The sequence below is a fragment of the Abramis brama genome (assembly GCF_963993115.1).
Source record: "Abramis brama genome assembly, chromosome: 8".
NCBI lineage: Eukaryota > Metazoa > Chordata > Actinopteri > Cypriniformes > Leuciscidae > Abramis > Abramis brama.
The window spans coordinates 21,963,391-21,990,413 of record NC_139970.1 but is presented as its reverse complement, the minus strand read 5'-3'; the positions used below and the strand labels follow the sequence as shown (position 1 = coordinate 21,990,413).

General features: G+C 39.8%; 1 protein-coding gene across 1 annotated transcript in view; it reads right to left on the bottom strand.

Moving 5' to 3' along the window:
- The window catches only part of myo10l3 (myosin X, like 3), a 79,487-nt gene that overhangs the window by 23,025 nt on the left and 29,439 nt on the right, over positions 1-27,023 (bottom strand). The window contains exons 4-20 of the mRNA XM_084122786.1: positions 26,526-26,713; positions 25,128-25,262; positions 24,857-24,995; positions 24,668-24,752; positions 24,466-24,572; positions 23,844-23,973; positions 23,201-23,319; positions 21,358-21,504; positions 21,164-21,264; positions 19,333-19,399; positions 18,038-18,130; positions 17,653-17,721; positions 16,199-16,281; positions 9,658-9,766; positions 8,120-8,200; positions 4,413-4,537; positions 4,046-4,160 (exon numbers count right to left, since the gene is read on the bottom strand). Of these exons, the coding sequence (XP_083978912.1) occupies positions 4,046-4,160; positions 4,413-4,537; positions 8,120-8,200; positions 9,658-9,766; positions 16,199-16,281; positions 17,653-17,721; positions 18,038-18,130; positions 19,333-19,399; positions 21,164-21,264; positions 21,358-21,504; positions 23,201-23,319; positions 23,844-23,973; positions 24,466-24,572; positions 24,668-24,752; positions 24,857-24,995; positions 25,128-25,262; positions 26,526-26,713 (1,893 nt within the window). The remainder of the gene's footprint in view (positions 1-4,045; positions 4,161-4,412; positions 4,538-8,119; positions 8,201-9,657; positions 9,767-16,198; positions 16,282-17,652; positions 17,722-18,037; positions 18,131-19,332; positions 19,400-21,163; positions 21,265-21,357; positions 21,505-23,200; positions 23,320-23,843; positions 23,974-24,465; positions 24,573-24,667; positions 24,753-24,856; positions 24,996-25,127; positions 25,263-26,525; positions 26,714-27,023) is intronic.

The following is a 27,023-nucleotide window of genomic DNA, read 5'->3' as shown; positions in this document are numbered from 1 at the left end:
GAATTCATGGAATACATTAAACTGTTTTTTTAATAGAGACTGTATTTATATAGCTACATGGAAAGCATGTGTGGAACATATGGGTAAACACTGATCAAACAACCTCCATATGCACTGCCTAATGTCTGATCTTCCTCTCCCAGCTGCTAATAATACTCCATGTTGCACTACAACGACATTGGTCCAGAGTCCTGACTGTGGTTTTTCTGTAGATTCCTGAGTGATGAAGACAAAAAGGACACAAAGTAACCTATTCCCAACATTAAAGGATAAAACAAGCAGGATCTTCAAGATGGTTCTCTCTCATATAACCACTGCTATAAACTTAATTGCCACACATTATTAGGTTACAAAGAATAAAATTGTTAGTTTCCATAATCTTTATTGAAAATGGAATAATTTGCTCTGCCTCTCTGCTAATGTCACTTATGCAATGTGGCGAATTGGATGATTTTAACCAATCGCCAAATAGAAGGCAAACTCCCATAGATCAGGCTATTTTGGTAAACATCTGCTTTTTAACATTTACTTAATTCCCAGCAGATACAAAACAGGTCCTGCCTTTCTAGTTGAATATCTTATTTCACTTGAAAATATGTTTAATTATGGAAGCAAAATGAGTTGTGAATGGTAATTCATGTTGACATTAGGTATGATAGGTATGATATCTTGTGTGGACACTAGAAACCCAGCATCCAAAACAAAACATATGCTGGCAGCCAACTACACTGCGCCGCGTCCGAAATCGCATACTGTCTGAGTGGGTATAACATTTAAATTTGAGGGTTAAAACCGTTTTAACCGTTAAAAAAGTATGTTCTATATAATATGAATATGGGTAGTATGAGTGAAATTCGGACGTTCACGTGACCTATCAGCGTTACAGTAACACTGTCATTCACTGCCATTCATAAATCTTCTTCCAGTACTTTTCGCCAAATGTTTTTCGAATACTATGAATTTGGACATACTGCTCTTTTTTCCACATACTATGTATTAGCGAAGTATTTCGGATGCAGCACTGGTCATTTCAGAAAGAGTTAAACATAACCGATTGGTGATGGTGGGGGACAAATACATGTATTGCTTTTGTGGAGGACAGTGTTGGGTTGCATTTTGGGATAAGATCCGCATAGAGGGGTCAATCAGCGCAGCTTCTGTCATGAGGACGTTAGCTTTCCGTGGGTGCATTAGGGCAACAGGCTATTTAACAAGTATGATCGTGGAGTCTGGTAGAGCAGTGAAAGCTGTAGGAGTAGCTGACCTTGAGTACATTGGATCTCTGACGTGCTGAGAACAAATTGGAGCCGTCCAGCCGTGACTCCACCACAGAACAATGAGGCTATTTTACAGCAAAACAATTTGTAAAGCATGACTCTATTCAGCAGGGAGCGAGTCTGCGTGTCCAGTGTGTGTATCTGAATTCATTTGTTTCAGTGTCTTTATGCATGTGTGTGTGTGAGACAGAAAGCAACATTCTAAAGGAGAAGTACTGCATTACATTCAATCGTCTATTGAGGCCGTGATGAATTCAGAGGTATTGTGATGCATGGCACATACCATCTGAAATGGTTTTTAATTTCTATTAAATTTAAGTATTTTGATGACTATTAAATATAATCAATTACACTACTATATATGTGTATGTATGCCATATAACTGAATTATCATAGAAACAATCTCAGATGTTATGTTCCGTGCAATGCAAAATGCCTTTTATCTAAATATAAAAAATTTGGGGCCTTTAAGATTAATTTAATGTTTTTGAAAGAAGTCTCTTGTGCTCATCAAGGCTGCATTTATTTAATATAAAAATACTGTACAAACTGTTTTCTATTTTGATATACATTAAAATGTTATTCATTCCTGTGATGGCAAAGCTGAATTTTCAGCATCATTACTCCATGATCCTTCAGAAATCATTCTAATATGAGAATTTGATGCTCAATAAACATTTCTTACTATTATTGTTGAAAAGTTGTGCTGCTAAATATTTTTGTGGAAATGGTGACTCTCATGATTATTTGATGAATAGAAAGTTCAAAAGAACAGCATTTATTTGAAAAAGAAATCTTTTGTAACATTATAAATATCTTTACTGTCACTTTTGATCAATTGAATGTGTCCTTGCTGAATAAAACTATTAATAATTAATATAATCTGCTCACCCCAAAATTTTGAATGGGAGTGTGTGTAAAATATATTGCACATCCATTGAATGATTGACTGATAAACTCAAATCAGTACTTCATGTCCTTTTATTTTTTCTTTTATAGTAATTTATTTGATATGTATCCTAATGAGCGCAATAATATACAATCATGCACTATGTAGTGATCTTGATGACCATGTCCAGGTTAATTTTGCGATATATATAGCCTGTGTACTGAAGTCATCTAATCGTTTAGTTCCAATTGGCTTTCTTTCATAATTACCCACTCATGACCGCAAGGAGCACTGACAGGTCATCACCATATTATTAAATCAAGTTATTTGATTTATGAGATAATTTATCTGCTTCAAATCAAACCCAAACACAAGTAATCACAGCAACACCGCATTAAGGCACCATCGAGCTAACAATGTGACCCCCTGATAAAGAGATACCCAAACTAGCTCTCAGGAAAGCCAGAAACCACAAGACCCCAAAGGAAATAACACAGAGCACGCTGGATTCAATTAATTTAAAGAAAAGTGGTCTGAATCAAAGGACACAAGAATGCCTTTTATTTACAGTGCCTTCCTGTTCCTCAGAAACCTCAGAGCTCCTCTTACTGTAAAAACAGCCTGACTGAACCGCCGTACTTAATGTGTGGCAGAGAATGACCAAGGAGAGAGAGAATAATTGACTGATTACAAGATAAGAATGAATAGACACTGTTGAACAGAGAACAGAAAGTGTTCTTTTCAGAGCTGCTGTGCTCCTGTTGCCAAACGCCCTTAAAGTGCTGTGCTCTTCTTTCACGCTGACTAGATCGAGATGAGTCATTTCAGCAAAGTGAGGGAGCGCAAAACTTTTTAGGGGGGTGAGAGCAGAGGAAGTATGAGGAAGAAAGAGGAAAGAATGAAGAGAGAAGAGAGGGAAAAAACCACCAGACAGAAAAAAAATCCCCTATAAGTGTTGCAAAACCTTAGCACGAAAATGGCACCATGCATCTTTTGACACTTCCATAATGTTAATATCGAGGTATTATATGTGTTATACTACAAAAAAGTCCCTAAGAGTACCATAGTGGCAAGAATACATTTGTGAACCCTTCGAAAATATCTGGATTTCTGCTTGAATTACTTCATCTAAGTCACAATTGCAGACAAACACAATCTGACTAAATTAATAACACACAAACAGCTGTACTTTTCACAAGTTTATTGAAGACAATGGGTGATCATTTACAGTGCAGTGTAGAAAAAGTAAGTGAATATCTAATTGGAGTAAGTTAAAGGGATAGTTCACCCAAAAATGAAAATTCTGTCATCATTTACTCACCCCTCAAGTTGTTCCATATCTACATGAATTCCTTTCTTCTGCTGAGCACAAAAGAAGATATTTTGAAGAATTTCAGTAACCATTGACTTCCAGGACCCATTAACTGTTTGGTTCCCCATCTTACTTTCTTCAAAATATCTTCTTTTGTGTTCACAAAGCTAGAAGAGGCTACAAAAGCACTTCTAAAGACCTGGATGTTCATCGAGATAAGACACCCTGTCTACAAATGTAGAAAATTCAGGACTGTTGTCTATAACTGTGACTTCAATGAAAGATTTCAGAGATCGGGAATTTTAAAGTGTTCACAAACTTATTCTTGTGACTGTAAATGCTGTAAATGCCCCCTTTTTACATTTTAGATTTAAATTCAAATATACGACTCTCTCAACACTACAAGGTATGAATATCAGGGATCAACCCACAGACTACATAAAAGGTTAAGTAGTTCAAACTGAGAAAGAAAGAGCTCTTATACAAAGTCATTGTACTCTTGCACAGATTATTTATATTGCTACTTTAAACTATGTGTGTGAACATGTGTTGGCCATGCAACCGCACCTTAGTCTTTCCCAGCTGCCACTCTTTCTTTGTGACGTCATACTTCGTAAGCAGATCGGCACATTTCCTCCTCTCGTCCGCCATGTGGTTTTTGTCCCTCAGGATCATTGTGTATCTGCACAGGAAGTGGGCACAACTTAAACACATACAAACACATTCCACCTCACTCATTTCACTGTAAGGGAACAATGCCCTGATCAAACGTTAACAGATTCAGAAAAACTTCCCTGGCACTGTTCATTATGGTTTCAAGGACTTTAACTAACTTTCCAAAAAAAACAGGCATCTGGAACAGATTTTGTGCTTCAAACTTTATTTTGATGGACTGTCAGTGGTTTTGTGACAGTTTCTTGGCCACGTGTCTCACCTGCTGAGGAAGTCTTGGAAGGCTCTCCGTACAGGAAAGCCTGCTCTACGGATCTTCACTGTCTCCAGCATTCCAGAGTAACGTAGCTGATTCAGAACCACATCTGCATCAAATTTATTTGCATTCTGGAAGAAGATAGAATGAGATGTCCTTCAGCACGGATATCAACTGACTATGCCCAATTTTGGTCACAAGTCAATAAGAAACAGCATTCATAATCTCTCTCTCTCTAATATTATTTTATGAAGTATATTATATATAAGTATTTTTAGTATCAGTACTTTTGTCTTATTTTCTGTTAAAATATATAAACATCCTTAAAAGCAAGATAAAAAACTTTGGGAAACACTTTATTTCAATGGTCTCCTTTAGACATTCTGTTGACTATAATTAGCGTTGCAGCTACATGTCAACTAACTCTCATTGGAGTATATGTATTAGTAGACTGTCTGCTTAATATCTGATAACACTTTATGTTGATGGTCCCCAAAAGACATTATACTGACTATAAGTACTGTACATGTCCACTTATTCTACTAAACCTAACTCCTTATTCTACTAACCCTAACAGTCTACTAATACTTAACTAATACTCTAATGAGAGTTAGTTGACATGTAGGTGCAATGTTACTTATATTTAACAGAAAGTCTAAAGGGCACCATCAAAATAATGATTTATAATCAGAGAATATATTAAATTAAGTTTTTCTTTTTCAGCTTACTTTTCTTTCCCAATTGGTAAACAATGTTTTTGTTTTTTTCAATGCAGAAATGTTGTGAGGTTATATGCTTAAAAACAGTATACTGTTACTGTTATATATATATTCATCACTATCAAGTAGTAGTGTCTCTATATTATTGTTAAATCATAAAAAAGTGAGAGAAAATAGACAAACAACAAAAAAATTGTTTCTAATGGTGTATGATACATAAACTTAATATATATTCTCTTATAAATAATCTTAATATGGTTTAAAAAAAAAAAAAAAAAATGTTTTAAAGAAAGTTTAATATTTTTAAACCAGACCAAAATACTGAAATAAAAAACTGAAGAAACTGATTTTTGCCGTGTATGACATATCAGTTGTTGATGAAGGATTGCGAAGACAAACATTTTATCTTAGGAATAACATAAACCAGATGAAACGTGCAATGAGATTAGGAATCTTTATAGGGCCTGTTTTGATTTGACTTTAACCGTAACCTAGGGGGAGATAATATAGATGCTTGTTTTGATCTATCACATAAAAAAACAAAAGACGTCTGTGGGCAGAAAAAGGGGTGAAACCCCAACGCCAGTCATGAAGCTTTCAACTGGGATTGATTATGTCTATTGTGTGAAGTGTTACGTCATGCTCAGTGGCGATCTGTAGCTGGATCAGTAACGTCAGTGCCTGGTGTTCAGCTGCTCCCGCACAGTCCAGTCCCATCAGGCCGTTTGATGACTATGTTAAGGAGCGGGGCTCATTGTTGGTGGCCTGGACATCTGGTGCAGCTTAACTGCTCCACTATTGACTTTTGCCTTGTCCTTCATTTCAATCAGCAGAATCTCAACCAAAATGATCATGTCAGGCTAATGTGACAGGACACTGAGGTGTATTTCTGATCTCCCTGATTAATTTGGGCATTCAACTTGGGTTAGACATGAAGTATGCAGCATTACAATTGTCCATAAAGGGGCCTAAAGTGGGGTGAGATGAGCGAGGGATCACTGTTGTGTGGCATAAACGATAGAAGAAAAGGTGTGGAATGACAGAGGGAGCCAGGCAGATTGCCAGACAAGACCACAGATCTCCTCCCTGAGGATAGTTATCACAATACAACAACCCCAAAAGAAGCGCCAACCCGATCCTCTGCCCGCTGAAACAAGAGTCCTTGATAAATCAATACAATCATAATAATTCCGGTAAAATGGGAGCTCAAATGAGCACTTTTACAGCTCGACCGTATCATATAATGAAGGGTAGAGACTGCCTCTGGCTCTGTGTGATTTGCTGGCCATTATCTCTACATTCCTCTGCTGCAGGTCAGGAGTATGATTCTCCTCTCTGAAGCAGAGAGCCGTGACCTCTGACCCCAGCACAGGCGGGTTTGGGCTGTAGGAATGTGCTGGCAGTGGGGATGGGCCGTTCCGTTCTGAGCAGATCAGCACAAAGAGACTCTATGTACAGAGCAGAACAGGACAGACTCAGAGCACTTGCTGGTTGTACAGCTTCTCACATGGAGATGATGCCAGAATGTTCTGTGATGCAAGGGAAATTTTACTTTAACATGAGCAGAGACTCATCTGCTAATAATGGTCACACTTTAGATTAGGGTCCAATTCTCACTATTAACTTATTATTAACTATGACTTTTGCCTCAATAAACTCCAAATTACTTCTTATTAATAGTTAGTAAGGTAGTTGTTAAGTTTAGGTATTGGGTAGGATTAAAGGATGTAGAATAGGGTCATGCAGAATAAGGCATTAATATGTGCTTTATAAGTACTAATGAACAGCCAATATCCAAGTAATATACATACTAATAAGCAACTAGTTAATAGTGAGAATTGGACCCTAAACTAAAGTGTAACCATGATTTATTAATGAGTTTTTCATGTTTTCCTGTAAAATATCATGTAAAAAGTACCCTTAAAACTAGGTAAATTTATTGTTTATTAAAATGTATTATTAAAAAATGTATCAATGAATTGTATTTCTTATATTTGTCTAAGCTTAAATTTGAACCTTTTATACATTTAATGCACAGGCTAAGTAGCTGACCAGGTTAACATTTCACTGCAAGTTATATTTTGTATATAACTGTTTATGTGGTGAATAAAAATCTTGAATCTTAACTTTAAAAGCAACATTACATACTTAAAAAAATAGTACAAGACAAAATACTCTTGTATTAAAAGATATAAAACAAGTCTTAATAACTTGTGCAGTGTTGCTTCAAAAATGTATCTTGTTTCAAAACAGTGACCAGTGGGTGTTCAAGGATCAAAGTCTTTATCTCATTGCCTTTGAAACTCATTTGCATTTCTGCATATTCAAATTTGGTGCATCGATATTTGGTTACGAGACAAACAGGAACCAGCGCTGCTTGACGTTACTGACTTCATATGTTGCACAACACATCTTGATGGGCATGCTTGTATATGATTCACAATCTACAGTGAAAGGTAAAGTTATTGGTGAATAACTCAAACTTGGGTAGGTTCCGTAAACAAAGCTACTATAAATTTTGCAGGCTGAAAAGGTCCATTGCCCATAGTGTAGTGATGCATCAAGCATAGCTCACACACAAAAAACACTTTGAATCGAAGTAGCTTTCTGCTGATCAGTGAGAATCACACGGCCAACTTTAACGTGAGCTAAATGTGTGTGGGGCACATTTCAGCCCTTAAGTGAAACTCCCGATCACAGATTCTGACCGAAATTACTGGATTTCACCCGCAAAATATTGCTGAACAAGAATAAATTAGGCTGCACCTTAAGACTTAAGAAAACTTTAAATGTTTAATTTGTATGGACTACTTTAAGGTGCTTTTGGTCATTTTTGACAGGCTTTTGACAGACTTTTATTTTGGGGTGAACTATTCCTTTGAAAGTGACACTGAAGCTTTTGGAAAATTGGTTTTATTGTCTGTTTGACTCAATAAGGAAAGTAAATATGGTTTGATTGTGATATGGACGGTACAAAAAATGTGTCGATCCTACCTTCTCCATGTTAGGTTTGATGCAGCGCACAAAGAAAGGGTTGGAGGCACTTAAAGTGGCCATCAGTGCATGAAGAGAGTCCTGAAAGACAGTTACAATAACAGTAAATTACACCCCAGCACAGGAAAGTAACAGCACCAAAAGGGCAGTTCAGCAACCAGAGCTGCTATTTGCTTGTCCGTCCCACATCTCCTGTTGAAGAGGGCAAACACAGGCAGTGACAGGGCCCATATTTACCTAGACACACCAAGGACCCTTCAACATGGCACTCTGTCCCACAGTCTCAGACTGAGAGGCTCCAGGCTGGCTTTAATGACAGGGGAACAGGGGAACATGCACAGACCCTGTCAAACCCTTGTGCCCGGTTTGTGGGTAATCCCCTGGCTTTAAGAGCCACAGTACAAGGGCAGCTGCCAAATCCCCTGCACGGCAGTTATGACATGCAAAGCCCCGTAACACCGCAAACCAGCAGATATACAGGGACTTAGACAAAGGGGACAAAACACACACATGCAAGGTACACACACAGTCACACAAGTGCAGAAAAATAAACAAAATTTCTGCTAGGTTTGCATTCATAACCTTGAATGTCCACCCAAAATAGACAAGAGCACAGGAGCTCCGTTTCAAAACTTACTGAACTGCTTTGCTGATTACTGGCTACACAGGCAGCTTTCTTTCAAGAGAGCATCCTAAATATCATGAAACCCATTAAGTGGCTGATTTGGAATGTTCTACATAGGCAGCAATTCTGTGTGTCACACAAAAAGGACTTGATGATTCGATGATTGATTTCAAAAGAGTGCAACAGTATCTGCCCACTTTTTCAGCGGCCTTGGATCCAGCAGTTTTCCATTGGTTTTTCCCATTAGGATTATAAAAAAAAGTATTCTAAGCCATGAACCAAACCAACCAGCTATGAGGTGAATCAAAACATTACAAACTTTGATTTGAAGCAAAAAAGAATTTGAAAATCTGAAAAAGACAAGACTGTGAAAGAACTAAAATCTAAAAAAAAAAAGCTTTAAGGACTCGCAGAGCTACATCATTCGCAGTGCTTTATGGAAGTTGCCATAATTTGCCATGATTTGATTGTCAGGATTCTCAGATTTGGTGGAGATTTCTTTGCAGAATCAACCAGGAATTGGGATGATAAACACAATTATTTACAAGAAAATACGTTAAAATGACGGCTTCAACAAAAAGAAAATACCATCATTTAACATATCTTACAGTAGTGAATAAAATATATACGTTTTTGAACATTCTTCTTGCTTCGTCAGCCATCTTGGATTTTTTTTTTATAAAGAATTTGTCGCAATACATTCTTTTTATGTGAAGGATGTGAACCTGCCCAAGAGTTTAGTAAAAACAAGGTATTTTAGCACATCTGCAATGCCTTATTTGCCTACATAGGCAGCTCACTAGGTTTTGGAACAGAGCACGTGTCTCACAATCTTATCATCCTGTTTCTCTCAAAATGTAGTTTCACATAGTTACATCACATGGCATATTCAGATCATTGATCTGTGTCTTACCCTGAACTGAGAGCTGACGGTGGGTTTGCGGCGGGCAGTGCCCATCTTCAAAGTCTCGTCTCCACTCCTGCTACCAACACGCTCAAACAGGTCGTAGATGAAGTCAAGTCTGAAAAACACACAATAGAGATAATATCACCCACAGACATCATTCATATCAGCAGAAATATAGATCAGCAACAACTGCGTCAAGGCAGTTTTTAGAAGTATAAATATTCCAAGTAGTCTCTTAGTTAGTATAAGCTCATAAACGCGGAATAAAGTAATGCTTTTAGATACAGTTTAGTATCAAAAGACGTGATATAATATATATAAATATCATAAGACAAGATACACATATATTTTTTTGGCGTAACACTTTAAAATAAGGTTGCATTTGTTAACAATAGTTAACTACATTAGTTAACATGAAATAAGAATGAACAAAACAGTTTTTATTATTCTTAGTTATTCTTAGTCTGTTATTTTTAACATTTACGAATACATTATTTAAAAGGTTAGTTTAAGGGTTAGCTCAAACATCCTGCGTAACACGCGTATGAACCTCAATGGTTCTTGCGGAAGCTCAAACGTGCTGTGTAACACACGATAATGAACCTCATTGGTTCTTGCAGAAGCTCAACTTGCTGCGTAACACGAGAATGAACCTCATTGGTTCTTGCAGGAGCTAAAACTTGCTGCGTAACATGAGAATGAACCTCATTGGTTCTTGCGGAAGCTTAAAAGTGCTGCGTAACACGAGAATGAACCTCATTGGTTCTTGCAGAAGCTCAAACGTGCTGCGTAACACGAGAATGAACCTCATTGGTTCTTGCGGAAGCTCAAATGCGCTGCGTAACACGAGAATGAACCTCATTGGTTCTCGCAGGAGCTAAAACTTGCTGCGTAACACGAGAATGACCCTCATTGGTTCTCGCGGAAGCTCAAACGTGCTGCGTAACACGAGAATGAACCTCATTGGTTCTCGCGGAAGCTCAAACGTGCTGCGTAACACGAGAATGAACCTCATTGGTTCTCGCGGAAGCTCAAACGTGCTGCGTAACACGAGAATGAACCTCATTGGTTCTCGCGGAAGCTCAAACGTGCTGCGTAACACGAGAATGAACCTCATTGGTTCTCGCGGAAGCTCAAACGTGCTGCGTAACACGAGAATGAACCTCATTGGTTCTCGCGGAAGCTCAAACGTGCTGCGTAACACGAGAATGAACCTCATTGGTTCTCGCGGAAGCTCAAACGTGCTGCGTAACACGCAAATGAACTTCATTGGTTCTTGCGGAAGCTCAAACGTGCTGCGTAACACGAGAATGAACCTCGTTGGTTCTTGCGGAAGCTCAAACGTGCTGTGTAACACGAGAATGAACCTCGTTGGTTCTTGCGGAAGCTCAAACGTGCTGCGTAACACGAGAATGAACTTCGTTGGTTCTCACGGAAGCTCAAACGTGCTGCGTAACACGCGAATGAACTTCTTTGGTTCTCACGGAAGCTCAAACGTGCTGCGTAACACGCGAATGAACTTCTTTGGTTCTCGCGGAAGCTCAAACGTGCTGCGTAACACGAGAATGAACTTCTTTGGTTCTTGCGGAAGCTCAAACGTGCTGCGTAACACGAGAGTGAACCTCATTGGTTCTTGCGGAAGCTCAAACGTGCTGCGTAACACGAGAGTGAACCTCATTGGTTCTTGCGGAAGCTCAAACGTGCTGCGTAACACGAGAATGAACCTCATTGGTTCTTGCGGAAGCTCAAACGTGCTGCGTAACACGAGAATGAACTTCATTGGTTCTTGCGGAAGCTCAAACGTGCTGCGTAACACGAGAATGAACTTCACTGGTTCTCACGGAAGCTCAAACGTGCTGCGTAACACGCGAATGAACTTCATTGGTTCTTCCGGAAGCTCAAACGTGCTGCGTAACACGAGAATGAACTTCATTGGTTCTTGCGGAAGCTCAAACGTGCTGCGTAACACGAGAATGAACTTCATTGGATCTTGCGGAAGCTCAAACGTGCTGCGTAACACGCGAATGAACTTCATTGGTTCTTGCGGAAGCTCAAACGTGCTGCGTAACATGAGAATGAACCTCATTGGTTCTTGCAGAAGCTCAAATGTGTTGCGTAACACGCAAATGAACTTCATTGGTTCTTGCGGAAGCTCAAACATGCTGCGTAACACGAGAATGAACCTCATTGGTTCTTAAAGAAGCTCAAATGTGTTGCGTAACACGAGAATGAACTTCATTGGTTCTCGCAGAAGCTCAAACGTGCTGCGTAACACGAGAATGAACCTCATTGGTTCTTGCGGAAGCTCGAACGTGCTGCGTAACACGAGAATGAACCTCATTGGTTCTTGCGGAAGCTTAAACGTGCTGCGTAACACGAGAATGAACCTCATTGGTTCTTGCGGAAGCTTAAACGTGCTGCGTAAGATGCGAATGAACCTCATTGGTTCTTGCGGAAGCTCAAACGTGCTGCGTAACACGAGAATGAACCTCATTGGTTCTTGCGGAAGCTCAAACGTGCTGAATAACACGAGAATGAACTTCATTGGTTCTCGCGGAAGCTCAAACGTGCTGCGTAACACGAGAATGAACCTCATTGGTTCTCGCGGAAGCTCAAACGTGCTGCGTAACACGAGAATGAACCTCATTGGTTCTCGCGGAAGCTCAAACGTGCTGCGTAACACGAGAATGAACCTCATTGGTTCTCGCGGAAGCTCAAACGTGCTGCGTAACACGAGAATGAACCTCATTGGTTCTCGCGGAAGCTCAAACGTGCTGCGTAACACGCAAATGAACTTCATTGGTTCTTGCGGAAGCTCAAACGTGCTGCGTAACACGAGAATGAACCTCGTTGGTTCTTGCGGAAGCTCAAACGTGCTGTGTAACACGAGAATGAACCTCGTTGGTTCTTGCGGAAGCTCAAACGTGCTGCGTAACACGAGAATGAACTTCGTTGGTTCTCACGGAAGCTCAAACGTGCTGCGTAACACGCGAATGAACTTCTTTGGTTCTCACGGAAGCTCAAACGTGCTGCGTAACACGCGAATGAACTTCTTTGGTTCTCGCGGAAGCTCAAACGTGCTGCGTAACACGAGAATGAACTTCTTTGGTTCTTGCGGAAGCTCAAACGTGCTGCGTAACACGAGAGTGAACCTCATTGGTTCTTGCGGAAGCTCAAACGTGCTGCGTAACACGAGAGTGAACCTCATTGGTTCTTGCGGAAGCTCAAACGTGCTGCGTAACACGAGAATGAACCTCATTGGTTCTTGCGGAAGCTCAAACGTGCTGCGTAACACGAGAATGAACTTCATTGGTTCTTGCGGAAGCTCAAACGTGCTGCGTAACACGAGAATGAACTTCACTGGTTCTCACGGAAGCTCAAACGTGCTGCGTAACACGCGAATGAACCTCATTGGTTCTTCCGGAAGCTCAAACGTGCTGCGTAACACGAGAATGAACTTCATTGGTTCTTGCGGAAGCTCAAACGTGCTGCGTAACACGAGAATGAACTTCATTGGATCTTGCGGAAGCTCAAACGTGCTGCGTAACACGCGAATGAACTTCATTGGTTCTTGCGGAAGCTCAAACGTGCTGCGTAACATGAGAATGAACCTCATTGGTTCTTGCAGAAGCTCAAATGTGTTGCGTAACACGCAAATGAACTTCATTGGTTCTTGCGGAAGCTCAAACATGCTGCGTAACACGAGAATGAACCTCATTGGTTCTTAAAGAAGCTCAAATGTGTTGCGTAACACGAGAATGAACTTCATTGGTTCTCGCAGAAGCTCAAACGTGCTGCGTAACACGAGAATGAACCTCATTGGTTCTTGCGGAAGCTCGAACGTGCTGCGTAACACGAGAATGAACCTCATTGGTTCTTGCGGAAGCTTAAACGTGCTGCGTAACACGAGAATGAACCTCATTGGTTCTTGCGGAAGCTTAAACGTGCTGCGTAAGATGCGAATGAACCTCATTGGTTCTTGCGGAAGCTCAAACGTGCTGCGTAACACGAGAATGAACCTCATTGGTTCTTGCGGAAGCTCAAACGTGCTGAATAACACGAGAATGAACTTCATTGGTTCTCGCGGAAGCTCAAACGTGCTGCGTAACACGAGAATGAACCTCATTGGTTCTCGCGGAAGCTCAAACGTGCTGCGTAACACGAGAATGAACCTCATTGGTTCTCGCGGAAGCTCAAACGTGCTGCGTAACACGAGAATGAACCTCATTGGTTCTCGCGGAAGCTCAAACGTGCTGCGTAACACGAGAATGAACCTCATTGGTTCTCGCGGAAGCTCAAACGTGCTGCGTAACACGAGAATGAACCTCATTGGTTCTCGCGGAAGCTCAAACGTGCTGCGTAACACGAGAATGAACCTCATTGGTTCTCGCGGAAGCTCAAACGTGCTGCGTAACACGCAAATGAACTTCATTGGTTCTTGCGGAAGCTCAAACGTGCTGCGTAACACGAGAATGAACCTCGTTGGCTCTTGCGGAAGCTCAAACGTGCTGTGTAACACGAGAATGAACCTCGTTGGTTCTTGCGGAAGCTCAAACGTGCTGCGTAACACGAGAATGAACTTCGTTGGTTCTCACGGAAGCTCAAACGTGCTGCGTAACACGCGAATGAACTTCTTTGGTTCTCACGGAAGCTCAAACGTGCTGCGTAACACGCGAATGAACTTCTTTGGTTCTCGCGGAAGCTCAAACGTGCTGCGTAACACGAGAATGAACTTCTTTGGTTCTTGTGGAAGCTCAAACGTGCTGCGTAACACGAGAGTGAACCTCATTGGTTCTTGCGGAAGCTCAAACGTGCTGCGTAACACGAGAGTGAACCTCATTGGTTCTTGCGGAAGCTCAAACGTGCTGCGTAACACGAGAATGAACCTCATTGGTTCTTGCGGAAGCTCAAACGTGCTGCGTAACACGAGAATGAACTTCATTGGTTCTTGCGGAAGCTCAAACGTGCTGCGTAACACGAGAATGAACTTCACTGGTTCTCACGGAAGCTCAAACGTGCTGCGTAACACGCGAATGAACCTCATTGGTTCTTCCGGAAGCTCAAACGTGCTGCGTAACACAAGAATGAACTTCATTGGTTCTTGCGGAAGCTCAAACGTGCTGCGTAACACGAGAATGAACTTCATTGGATCTTGCGGAAGCTCAAACGTGCTGCGTAACACGCGAATGAACTTCATTGGTTCTTGCGGAAGCTCAAACGTGCTGCGTAACATGAGAATGAACCTCATTGGTTCTTGCAGAAGCTCAAATGTGTTGCGTAACACGCAAATGAACTTCATTGGTTCTTGCGGAAGCTCAAACATGCTGCGTAACACGAGAATGAACCTCATTGGTTCTTAAAGAAGCTCAAATGTGTTGCGTAACACGAGAATGAACTTCATTGGTTCTCGCAGAAGCTCAAACGTGCTGCGTAACACGAGAATGAACCTCATTGGTTCTTGCGGAAGCTCGAACGTGCTGCGTAACACGAGAATGAACCTCATTGGTTCTTGCGGAAGCTTAAACGTGCTGCGTAACACGAGAATGAACCTCATTGGTTCTTGCGGAAGCTTAAACGTGCTGCGTAAGATGCGAATGAACCTCATTGGTTCTTGCGGAAGCTTAAACGTGCTGCGTAAGATGCGAATGAACCTCATTGGTTCTTGCGGAAGCTTAAACATGCTGCGTAACACGAGAATGAACCTCATTGGTTCTTGCGGAAGCTTAAACGTGCTGCGTAAGAAGCGAATGAACCTCATTGGTTCTTGCGGAAGCTTAAACGTGCTGCGTAACACGAAAATGATCCTCATTGCTTCTTGCAGAAGCTCAAACGTGCTGAATAACACGAGAATGAACTTCATTGGTTCTCACGGAAGCTCAAACGTGCTGCGTATCATGAGAATGACCCTCATTGGTTCTCGCACGTCAAGCAAATGTGTGAGTTGAGGAATGTTTATGAATAAAAGCCTAAATTCAATCTGTTCATCATATAAAGCGATCGAGTCTCTTCAGAAAATTTGGACTAAACCACTAAATTCATATGGATTAGTTTTATGATCTTTTTATGAACATTTTAAAGCGTCAAAGTGGTAGTTGCGTGGACTGTTGGAAGGACAGAAAGTTCTCAGATTTCATCAAAAAGATCTTCATTTGAGTTCCAAAGATGAACGAAGGTCTTACGGGTTTGGAAAGACATGAGGGCGAGTAAATTATGACATTTTCATTTTTGGGTGAACTATCCCTTTAAATCAAAAGTTGTATTTGTTAACATTGTTAACAAACAATGAATAATTATATTTTTACTACCTAACATTAACAAAGATTAATAAATGCTTTAAAAAAATAAATTGCTTGTGTTTAGTTAGCTAATGCATTTACTAATGTAAACAAATGAGACCTTATTGTACACTGTTACCATTTTTTTTCAGTATGAGAAGTATAACTTACAGTATATGCATCACTGATCTCATGACAAGCTGGAAAAACTTCGGATCATAGGATCCACAGCATTGTTTAAAATTTCAGAAATGAAGTGAATGATTTGTCACCTGCTGTCCTTCAGCATGTTGAGAATATCATCCCTGAATGTGTCTCTGTTCTTCTCTAGAATGCCACGCACATCATACAATACCTGACACACACACAAAGAAAAGTTACAAAATACATGTACAGTGACTAAAATGCTAATTGATCTATTTATTAATAGATTTTTTTTTTTTTTACATAACTCCTTTATGTAAACCTACTGCATACATAGCCTACTTCATGTGTTTGCCCCAACATTTCTAACTGAACTGAACTGAATTGTGCACGTGAAGAAAATACAAAGTCTCTGATTCCTGCATTGTACTTTCAGCCAATTGATGAGAGACCAAAGAGAGAGTTTGTTCGAGCTGGTGCTGCCGAAGTTTAATGCAGTCACCTGTTGAGTATTACTCAGTCGTGACTTTCGTGGCGACAGATTCCTCAACAGGTCTTAACACCATGAAATAAACTCCTGATCTGTAGAGTATGCAGCATCCAAAACACATGCTGTGGGTATTTATATCACCAACTTGATAATTACAATCTCTCATTTAAACAGATAATTCATCCAAAGCTCATAGTCCGATCTTTCATTTGTTTTGGCCAAGAGAGCAGATGCTAAAGATTCTGCATCTGAAAGCATTTGAAAGACTGGATTGATATTGTGGAAACATGTCAGACATTTTGCATGCAACTTGCATATCTCAGAAAGTGGTAAAAATCAGTATCTTTGGCTACTGTAAAGTAAAAAATATATACATAAAATGTATAAAAACAAGATATATTTACCTGAGAAGCATGCAACCTGACGCAATGTTGCTTCTCAGGAAAATGCATCTGTGTAGATGTTTTTTGCTGGTAAACGACTAAAATACGGATTCTTTTTTGAAGTAAAAAAAGTAAAAGCAAGTGAAAAGCAAGTAGAAGTGTGAAAGAAAACTGTCAGAAAAAAAAAAAATTGCAACTAGAGAAGGAGCTGGACAGCATGCCAAATGCTTCTCATGGGAATGCATGTTAGCCGTGTGGTTTCCAGCACATTAAACTGTGAAGGCTTCGTGTAGTGCCCATGGTGAAAGGGCAAACCAACTCTTAACTTTCCATCTCTCTGTACTTTTTTCAGCATACTGAACTGACTGCTTTCTCTTACTCTCCTACCGAAACTGACACTGACAGATGATGAGAGAGAGTGAAAGACTGGGGAAGTCCAGAGCTCATTTCCTCTTGGCAGTCACACCTGTGATATATATAGTGATAGACCGGTATATCGGTCAATATTTTAGATTATACTGTAGGTATCAACAGAAATGGTCATTCCACCTGCTGTTGGTTTCAAAACGTAGCAACATGCAGCAACAAATGAAGTCTGATGTCAATGTAAAGCATTTCAACTTTTGGCAGACCTTATAAAATCTTTCCAACCTCACAAATAACAGTATATAAGTAATACTAAAATAACACTGTGTGTTGATGTAATTACCTCTCCTGCATAATGTTTAATACCAAACTGGTGATCTGCCACTCTTGGTTTCACATAGTATGGGTTTGTCTGCAGAGGCGGAAACACATAACACATTACTTCACATTGATTATATTTTGCAGCGTGCACCCTCAAAGACACTTCAGTCGAGGCAGACTGTATGTGGGTTCTCCGAGGACACACTCATTGTTCCCGGGGCCTGAGGAAAGCCTGCTCACGTTACCGTATTGTGCATGTGCGTGTGAGAGGCTGTGGGGGTGTGACTATCGGCTCAGCGCTGGTCTTTATCAGTGAGTTTAAAGAAGCATTAACTCTCTGTGATCTGAAATGAGACGAGGAGAAGAAAGCGCATATGTCTGTGAGTGTTTTGAAAAGGAGGACTTACGGCATGCCGGCTGTGTAGTTTCTCCAGCAGGGTGTAGTCCGTGCCTTTAGGGAATCTGCTCTCTTCATTGATAAGAGCCAACATGCCCAGTTTCTGAGAAAAGAGAACACTGATCTAAGCACACGCTCTCTGGCTCTCCACACACAAAATGTATTATTATTAACCACAGGGGTCTCGTTCATAGTCATGCATTTGCATTTATGTGAGATTTTGGCCAAAGGTTATTTTAAGAAGTTGATATTTTTCCGTGACAATGCAGGAAGAGGACTAAGATTGAAGATGCAAATTATTTCGGTAACACTTTAATTGACAGTGTCCTTGTTACGTTACATGTACTTACTCTAGTAATAACAGTAAATTCTGCATAATTACAAGCAACTAACCCTAAACCAAACCCTATTCCTTACCCTATAGTAAGTACAGTACGTAAATGTATAATTACACTGTAACAAGGACACATTAAAATAAAGTGTAACCATTATTTCTTTTTTCATATTACCCTTTTTAGCCACTTGATATGGATGGTCTGATAGTATATTTGGCAAGGAGACATGGAACATGTCATTTTTACTGTAAAATAACATGCAATAATTTGCAATCTCTAAGTCTAAAACATTCCCTGTTGAATGTTAGAAAAACAGTTATGTATGCAAATTCACATTAGTATGTTTAGCAGATAATGTACAAAACAATTACATTGTGAAATGTTCCAGACCTCTTAGAGACGTACACTACTGTTCAAAAGTTTGCGGTCAGCGAGTCTCTTATGCTCACCAAGGCTGCATTTATTTGATCAAAACTACAGTCAAAACAGTAATATTGTGAAATTTAAAATAACAGTTTATATTTTAACATATTCTAAAATGTCATTTATTCCTGTGAATTTTCAGCATCATTACTCCAGTCTTCAGTGTCACGTTTTTATGGAAAAAGGATTCTTCGATGAATAGAAAGTTCAAAAGAACAGCATTTATTTGAAATGGAAATCTTTTGTAACCTTATAAATGACTTTACTGTCACTATTGATCAATTTAACGTGTCCTTGCTGAATAAAAGCATTAATAAAAATAAATATCTTATTGACCCTGCACTTAGGAGGGCAATGTTAATGATGAAGAGGGTAGGAAATGATGCAGAGAAGAGACAGGTACATCACCTGTATGAGCCCCTATTTACTTTTGGTAGACCGTCTAATCAGCCAATCTTTCTGAAAATGACTACTTATCGACAATTAAACAGTTTATAATGAGCACTGTGGGGTCCCAGTGAGAGCTGAGTAAAGGTTAAAAGGCCACCTTTTCGATCAGATCCAAACACTCAGCGTTGTCCATCCAATCGATGGCCTCCCAGTGTATCCCTTCCCTGTGTGGAGACAAAAGAGAACCTCTTGAGCAACAGATACACACATCACAACACCACAAGTACACAAAGGTGGTATTATCCTCAGTGTTCATGTGATGAAATGAGCTGTGACCGGGCTCTGCTGACCCCCCCCCCTCAGCCATCACATTTCAACACAAAAACACAACTGTGTGGGAAAGAGGAGACCCATTCACACATCTGGCAGAGTGCCTCCATAGTGCCTACAGTAAGAAGAGGCAGAGAAACCCTTTCCCTTAGTTAATCTGCTATCTCTCCATCACTCTGCCCTAAAAGACAGTCCATGTCATGTACATCATGTCACATACACCTCTGGGACACGTCGCGCCTCCTTCCTTCTATACGATTTCACCCTGTTGTGACCTGAGCTCTCTGTGACACCTGATAGATTGAAGCTACGTGTCTACAGAGCAGTCTGTGTCGGACTCTTAGGTTTTCCACAGCGGTTTCATGTCCTGATGATGATGTAATCTACGCACGTGAATGCTTAGTCAATGCATTACAGGTGTGCAGTCCAGTTGTATACACTTATTTATTTTTACATTCTGAACACACTTCAGAAGTCAAGAGGATGATAGAGCTTATTTTACATGTCTGAGTATGTGTTGTTGTTTGCTAAAACTAATACCTGAAACACACTGTTCACAAGTATGTGAGGCAAACACCTCTAGCTCAGAGGTGCAGTGAAATGTCTTAGCGTAAACATTAGCCTAAAGTGGTCGGTTTTCTTGCGTACATTAGCACAAAACAGCCCAGTAATGGACTCTCATTTCTCACATGGTTCATTTTCTCACTATAGCAGACATTAACATTAGTCATACACATATATACAGTCATTTCAGGTGAAGTACTGTCATGGTAGAGCAACAGTTTGAAATGACAAGCTAGTTAAAGGTATATTTTTATAGCTAGCTGAATAATAGAACATCCAGTTTATCTGCACAGATATTTGATAACCGCATGTGGCAATATTCAGTTAACAAGCAATAAGCATGTATGATTCTCTAAGATTCTCAAGGCCTGAAAAATACGTTGAAATGTGTCAGAGTGCAATTCATAATGCGAAACAATCATGCATTGCATTCTTAGAGTGACCACAAAGGGTGTCCCAGTAAGCACTGCTGTTTTCTACAGTCAATTTTCTCTTTCAAGTAACTATGCATGAGCAGTTTGAAAACAATCTTGATCAATCTGAGTATGTTAGTTACTAACTTAAGTATCACCCCTTTGAGTACAAAAGTCTGTTATCATCACCATAATGCAAGACCTCATGTGCTGAATATGCCTATGCACACTTCACTAGTAGACAAAAACCAGTCCGAATGAATAGTATTTGAAAAATAGTAGACGAAAAGTATCCAGATGACCTAATACTTATGCAGAGATTCTGAAGTGTGCATCCAATGGATACTTTACAATCCCATGAGGCCACGGGATAGGATTTATGGAAGGGGGGAAAGCAATGCAAGTGACGTGTCAATGCATATTTATGTAGTATGTCCAGTTTGCATTTATACGACACACATGCATACTTTGCGACGATTGGAAAAGCATGTTCTATATAAGTTTTTCATCAAATGTGTGTGATTTCAGTACACGTCTGGTATGGTATGGTGTGGTATGGCTTTATGGCCTAATTTTTTCATCTATCTAGTTAAATGAAGGATGAAAGACAGTGTAGAACTATCTAAGCTGGTTTCTAGAGCAAAATTATGTAAAAATCTAAGAATCACTGGCAGGACCCACCTGTTATATTCAAGCTGCTCCAGGGAGAAGATGTGCTTGTTGAAGTACTCCTGGAGCTTCTCATTGGCATAGTTAATGTTGAACTGCTCAAACCGGTTCACCTGGAGGGGGGAAAAAAAGTCATAAAAACATGACAACATGCCATCGGCAGGTTGTCTGTCTGGAACGTTTCACCTCAACTCACGAACTCTCACCTCGAAGTTCTCAAAGCCAAAGATATCCAAAATGCCAATGGACTTGAAGTTGTCCTTTCCTTTGATTTTCTGGTTGATTCTGGTGATGATCCAAGAAAAACACTGGGAATACAACGCCATGGCCACAGAGTCCCTGGAATCAATTGCCTTTGGAAAGCAGGGCAGAGACAAATATTAATCCAGAGACATTTTCCCTTTAGTTAGCCTCCAACAGTGCAATTTAAAACCATAAAATCAACAAGCAATGTCTCTGGAGATTATTACAAAACACTAAAATGTGTATTTGCATTTCAACATCATAAAAAGAAACTAAGGTTTTGTTGGATTGAATTTGCAGGGTTGTTACTCTCAATAATTGTGCGTGTCTTTAAACGTTTGAAAACAATGCATGTCTTTCCTGATTTATAGCTGAGATTGGATCAAATACACAGTGGCCCCAATAAGTATGTGGACACTTAGGCCATATTTAAACCACCCTATTTTTTTCAAATTATACTGAAAGGAAGAAAAAAATAATTTCTGGTTGTCAAACAGTAGTGGAACATGTTGATCTTAATGTGATGAACTACACCGGTGCTAGGATACAGATACACACAGTGAGAACTGATTTATACAGTACATCCACTAAAACTGACCGACCAGTTCATTTTATAAAAGTGATGAAAAGTGAGGAAGCTCTTGAGAAATATCTGTTTCTGGAATTTCAGTTCAATTTCAACTCATAAACCCAGCAATAACCCTGAGCTGCTATTACTGGATTACAGAAGGAGAGAAAGTTAATAACCACAAATTAGCCTCTGCTATTCCTAAGAACACTAAACTCCCGTCTATTGTTTCAGCAACACTATAATTCATCAGTCAGAGACACTTCTGCCTGATTCTGAACTGTGTGTTGGCTCCATCAGAAAGACCTGAAAGAATGGCTGTTTGTGCAGGATACGGCCAATGGCAGCTGTTGAGGTCCTGGCCACTGTGTTAGTGCATTATGAGAAAAAGAGGAGGAGGAATAAGGGCCTCCATTAAGACGTGGCCCTGCTTTATGACCGCTAACACAGGCTGGAGTTAGTGGCCATTGTCTTTGTTCATGAAAAGATTGCTTGTGTGTCGGTCACAAAGGCCAGGGCCCTTAGTACATGCTGGATGAGATTTATGGGATAATGTGGGTTGGGGTCTCTTTATTCCTCGCATGCACACACTTTCATCCCCTAGCTCCATTTTCATTGGTCTAGCTCCCTTTTTCCAACCAGTTTCCAAAAGCAAGCCTTTGATTTTCATTCACTTGACCATGAACTTGCATTGCGGGACAGAAGAATTCTCAAGAGTAAGTTTTGAAAGCTCTGCTCTAGCGCTAAACTGACTGTCTCTTGTGTTTACCGTGCATATTTGTGTGGTAGGCTGCCCCCATTAGGCGGCTGCTAACCGCCGTCTCCACACTCTGCCTCTATTGTGTTTTTTCTCATGAGATCTTTATCACCGAGTTATTATAGCAGGAATCCGAGGGGACAAAAAAACAGGAAATGGTACCAAGTCACGCAAAGACACTTTTTACACAGGCGTATGGGTGTGAGCATGTTCTTTTAAATGACAGTCTGTCAGTAAATCTGGGGTGAGTGGGGATGCAGGGAAAGGAACTTGTCTCTGAACACACTGAGGGCACAGCACAGACATGTCACGACATGATACAACATGAAGGGTAAAATAAACAAAAAAAATCTGTAGCAGAAATATAAAACTTTTTGAAACCATTGCCCAAACTTATTCCAAAATGTAAATAAACAATTATTCCTAAACATGCCAGTGTACTAAAACATCATAAAAATGGACGCATGTCCTGGTTCCTTACCTGTTCCACAGTGAGGGGCGAGCAGATTTCTTCTCCTCTGAGGATCATGGACCGCTGTGTCAGAACCTCAGACAGCTGAAAGGAGTCGAGTCCCAGCAGATCACTGACGACACTGACCACTGTCATTCAAATAAACACACTGCATAAGCCTTCACAACTGTGGAAAGTGCGATTATTCATTATTATTAGGTCAGTGTTAAACATCCATTAATATCTTATCCTGAGATAATATTTATTATTTTGTCAATATTCATAGAGCAAATTGAATCTTCAATTTCATGCATGTCTTCAGCATATTTTTGAAAATAATTATGAAATGTTCCAAAAAACCTAATTGGATCAATTTGTGACCCGTAAAGATTCAAGTTTGAACCAAACCTACAACAATTCAAAAGTTTGGGTTCAGTAAGTTTTTGTTTTAACGAAATTAATACTTTTACTCAAAAAGGATGCATAAATGTACCAAAAGTAAAAACATTTATAATGTTACAAATAGATTCTATTCATTAAATAATCCTTAGAAAGAAAGCAGTATAACTGTTTTCAACATTAATAAGAATAAGAAATGTTTCTTCAGCGCCAAATTAGAATGATTTCTGAAGGATCATGTGACACTGAAGACAAACGCTGATCCGTATCGAACCTCCTTTAGTGGTGATCTGAGCACCCCCTGCAGTCATGAACTCAATGTTGCCGATCTGTAAGACCCCAGACAGCAGCTTGAAGACATCCCGGATCTCTTCCTCTGTGAATACCATCACTTTCAAAGCTTCCTACAGTCATTAAATAAAATAAAACCATGAACATGTCTTTTTCCCCTCATAATACAGATTACAGAATAAAAACATAATAAAAGCCTAAATCTGCTCATTATATAAAGCGATCAAGTCTCTTCAGAAAATTAGGGCTAAACCGCTCAATTCATATGGATTAGTTTTACAATCTGTTTATGAACTATGTTGGACTGTCAAATTTCTCAGATTTCTTTAACTACTGTACATTTGTGGTTCCGAAGATGAACATAGTCTCACGGGCTTTGAACAACATGAGGGTGAGTAAATGATGACAGAATTTTCATTTTCGGGTGAACTAACCCTATACTTTGTGTTGAACAGTTTACAGAAAAGAGATGATGTGGTGCCCTCTAGTGGAACATTCATTAAAGCCCAATTGCATGGCATTAACCTCTGTATGTTCATGAGACAAGTAACTGTCTAAGAGTCAAGAACACTGTCAAACACAGACCATGCAAAATATTGACTGACCATCACACTATCATAGAGGTGTTTGTCATTCAAGCTTCTGTCTTTCACACAGCCAGACTGGTTGAGGTAATGATACGCCTCGGGAGAATCAGCCAGCATGTACATTTCTGAGGATGAGAACACGGAGTAATATAAAAACAATGGCCAGAGAGAAAGATTCAGCTTATTTAAAGTTGAAGTGTATAAAAAGCTAAAATCTCACCTCTGTGCTCATGCTTAGCACCTGACAACAATGCATAGAAAATGTGATAGTTCCTCTCTCCCGGATTCTGCCGCACAACTCGATTCTGGAATGTTACGACATTTTTAAAGCAAAAAGCATTTAATAGGCCTACAGCTGCACATCTGCAGGTCTATAAATGGCTAAAAAGAAAAAGTAAATAAAAGATACCTTTTCAAGTAAATAATCAATAATACAGCCGCCCTGAATATTTCCACTCTGAGAGAAGTGAAGCTGAATGAACTTGCCAAAGCGACTGGAGTTGTTGTTGTAAACGGTTTTTGCATTCCCAAACGCTTCCATTATTGGACTGGAGTGGAAGAGAAGGAACAGGTGTTAAAACGGAAAGAGATACAACTGTGCATGTGTGTGTGTGTGTGTGTGTGTGTGTGTGTGTGTGTGTGTGTGTGTGTGTGTGTGTGTGTGTGTGTGTGTGTATGACCTGCTCTGTACAATGGCCTGCTCCACCCTGGTGGTCCTCTCTGACAGCGGAGAGCCTGTGGAGTTCTGACTCATGACAGACAGGAACTTCAGCAGCAGTTTGGTGCTTTCTGTCTTCCCAGCACCACTCTCTCCACTGAGAACACACACACATGAAGAAGCACACAGTAAACACACAAGCACACCTTTGTCTGTAGTTTTATAGGTTTGCATATTGTAACATACTTACTTAAGTAAAAATATCACAATCGTTAAAAAGTTTGGGGTTGGTAAGATTTTTAAATGTTTTTGAAATTAGTCTCTTATACTCACCAAATCTAAACGGTAATAAAAAAAACTTTACTATCTTTAAAAATGTAATTTATTCATGTGATGTCAAAGCTGAATTTTCAGCATCATTACTCCAGTCTTCAGTGTCACATGATCCTTCAGAAATCATTCTAATATGCTGACTTGCGGCTCAAGAAACATTTCTTATTATTATAAATGTTGAAAGCAGTTCATTTATTAATATTTTTGTGATACCGTCACACATTCTTTGATGAAGTTCGGCATTTATTTTGAACAGAAATCTTCTGAAACATTATAAATGTATTTACTGTCATTTTTCATTAATTTAATGCATCCTTGCTCAATAAAAGTATTAATTTCTTTTTAAAAAAAACTGGTGTATATTTAAACTGTAACACTCATCATAGCCGAAACCCCTACATTTAATAATATCTGCTCCTGAATGGTGAATGAAGGTGAATTCCCTGAATTCCTTTTCACCACATTTATTTTAGCCAAACTTTGTGAGGTACAGAGTAAGGGCACTATGACTAGTGGGTAAAATTCCCTCTCCATGTCCAGTGAAGTGATTTATTGTTTAACACTTGTTCTGTTTGTAGTTTGTGGTGCCCTTAGAACTGTGCATACTCTCACAATGCTGTTAACTCCCTACAATTTGAAATGTTTTATTAAGATGGCCGAATACCATATAAAGACTTTGCACAAACACCTAATTACTCCAAGCTGCCACTCAGGGTAAAGTTCACACTACAGGACCTGAAATGCTGTGGTGCTCACACTACACAACAAGGTCCCTTGTCATCTGTAGTCGTGTTGTTATAGCAGCGCGAATACTACACAACATTACGCTGATGAGGTACACAAACTTCAGGATATTTGGTCAAGAGGCAATCCCAACCAACAGCGGGGGGAAAAAAACCCTCTTCTAACAAAAATTCACGCTAGAAATTCCCACAAGTGATTACGTGTGCATTTGAAAACCACAAATCACCAAAAGCTGTCTGGTGAGCTTTACATCAAGAGGATCTGATTAATAGTATTTCATTCCTTTAAACTAGAATAATACTCAGTGTGATGTGATGCCTTTAAGAGCAGCAGCATGTGTTACCTGATGAGCACACACTGACTGTCGTGTCTCTTCCACAGGCAGCGGTAACACTCGTTGGCCACAGCAAAGATGTGTGGAGGTAGTTCACCCAGGTGATGTCTGCTGTACACATCCACTGCCTCGGCGTCATACAGCCCTGAAATCTGCTTATAAGGGTTCACGGCCGCTAGGATGGAGCCAATGTTAGTCTGCAAGAATGAACAACAAGAACATACAGGTTTGAGCGTACACTGTTTACATTTTTGATGCTGAACAAAGTATGTATCGAAATGGAGATTTTGTTAAAACTCCAGGGACATTTGAACTTTTCCAGCCCAATAGACAATTGAACTAACCTTGACTCTAACACCATTCACCTGGGAAAAATAATCCATGACAGTATTTTGTATTGTATCATTTATGGTTCTAAAAGTTTCCAAGTGCTGATGAATGTAATAATATCTACGATCTACAAAACATCGTAATAGTATGTTTTCTCATAGATTGACACTCAAATGA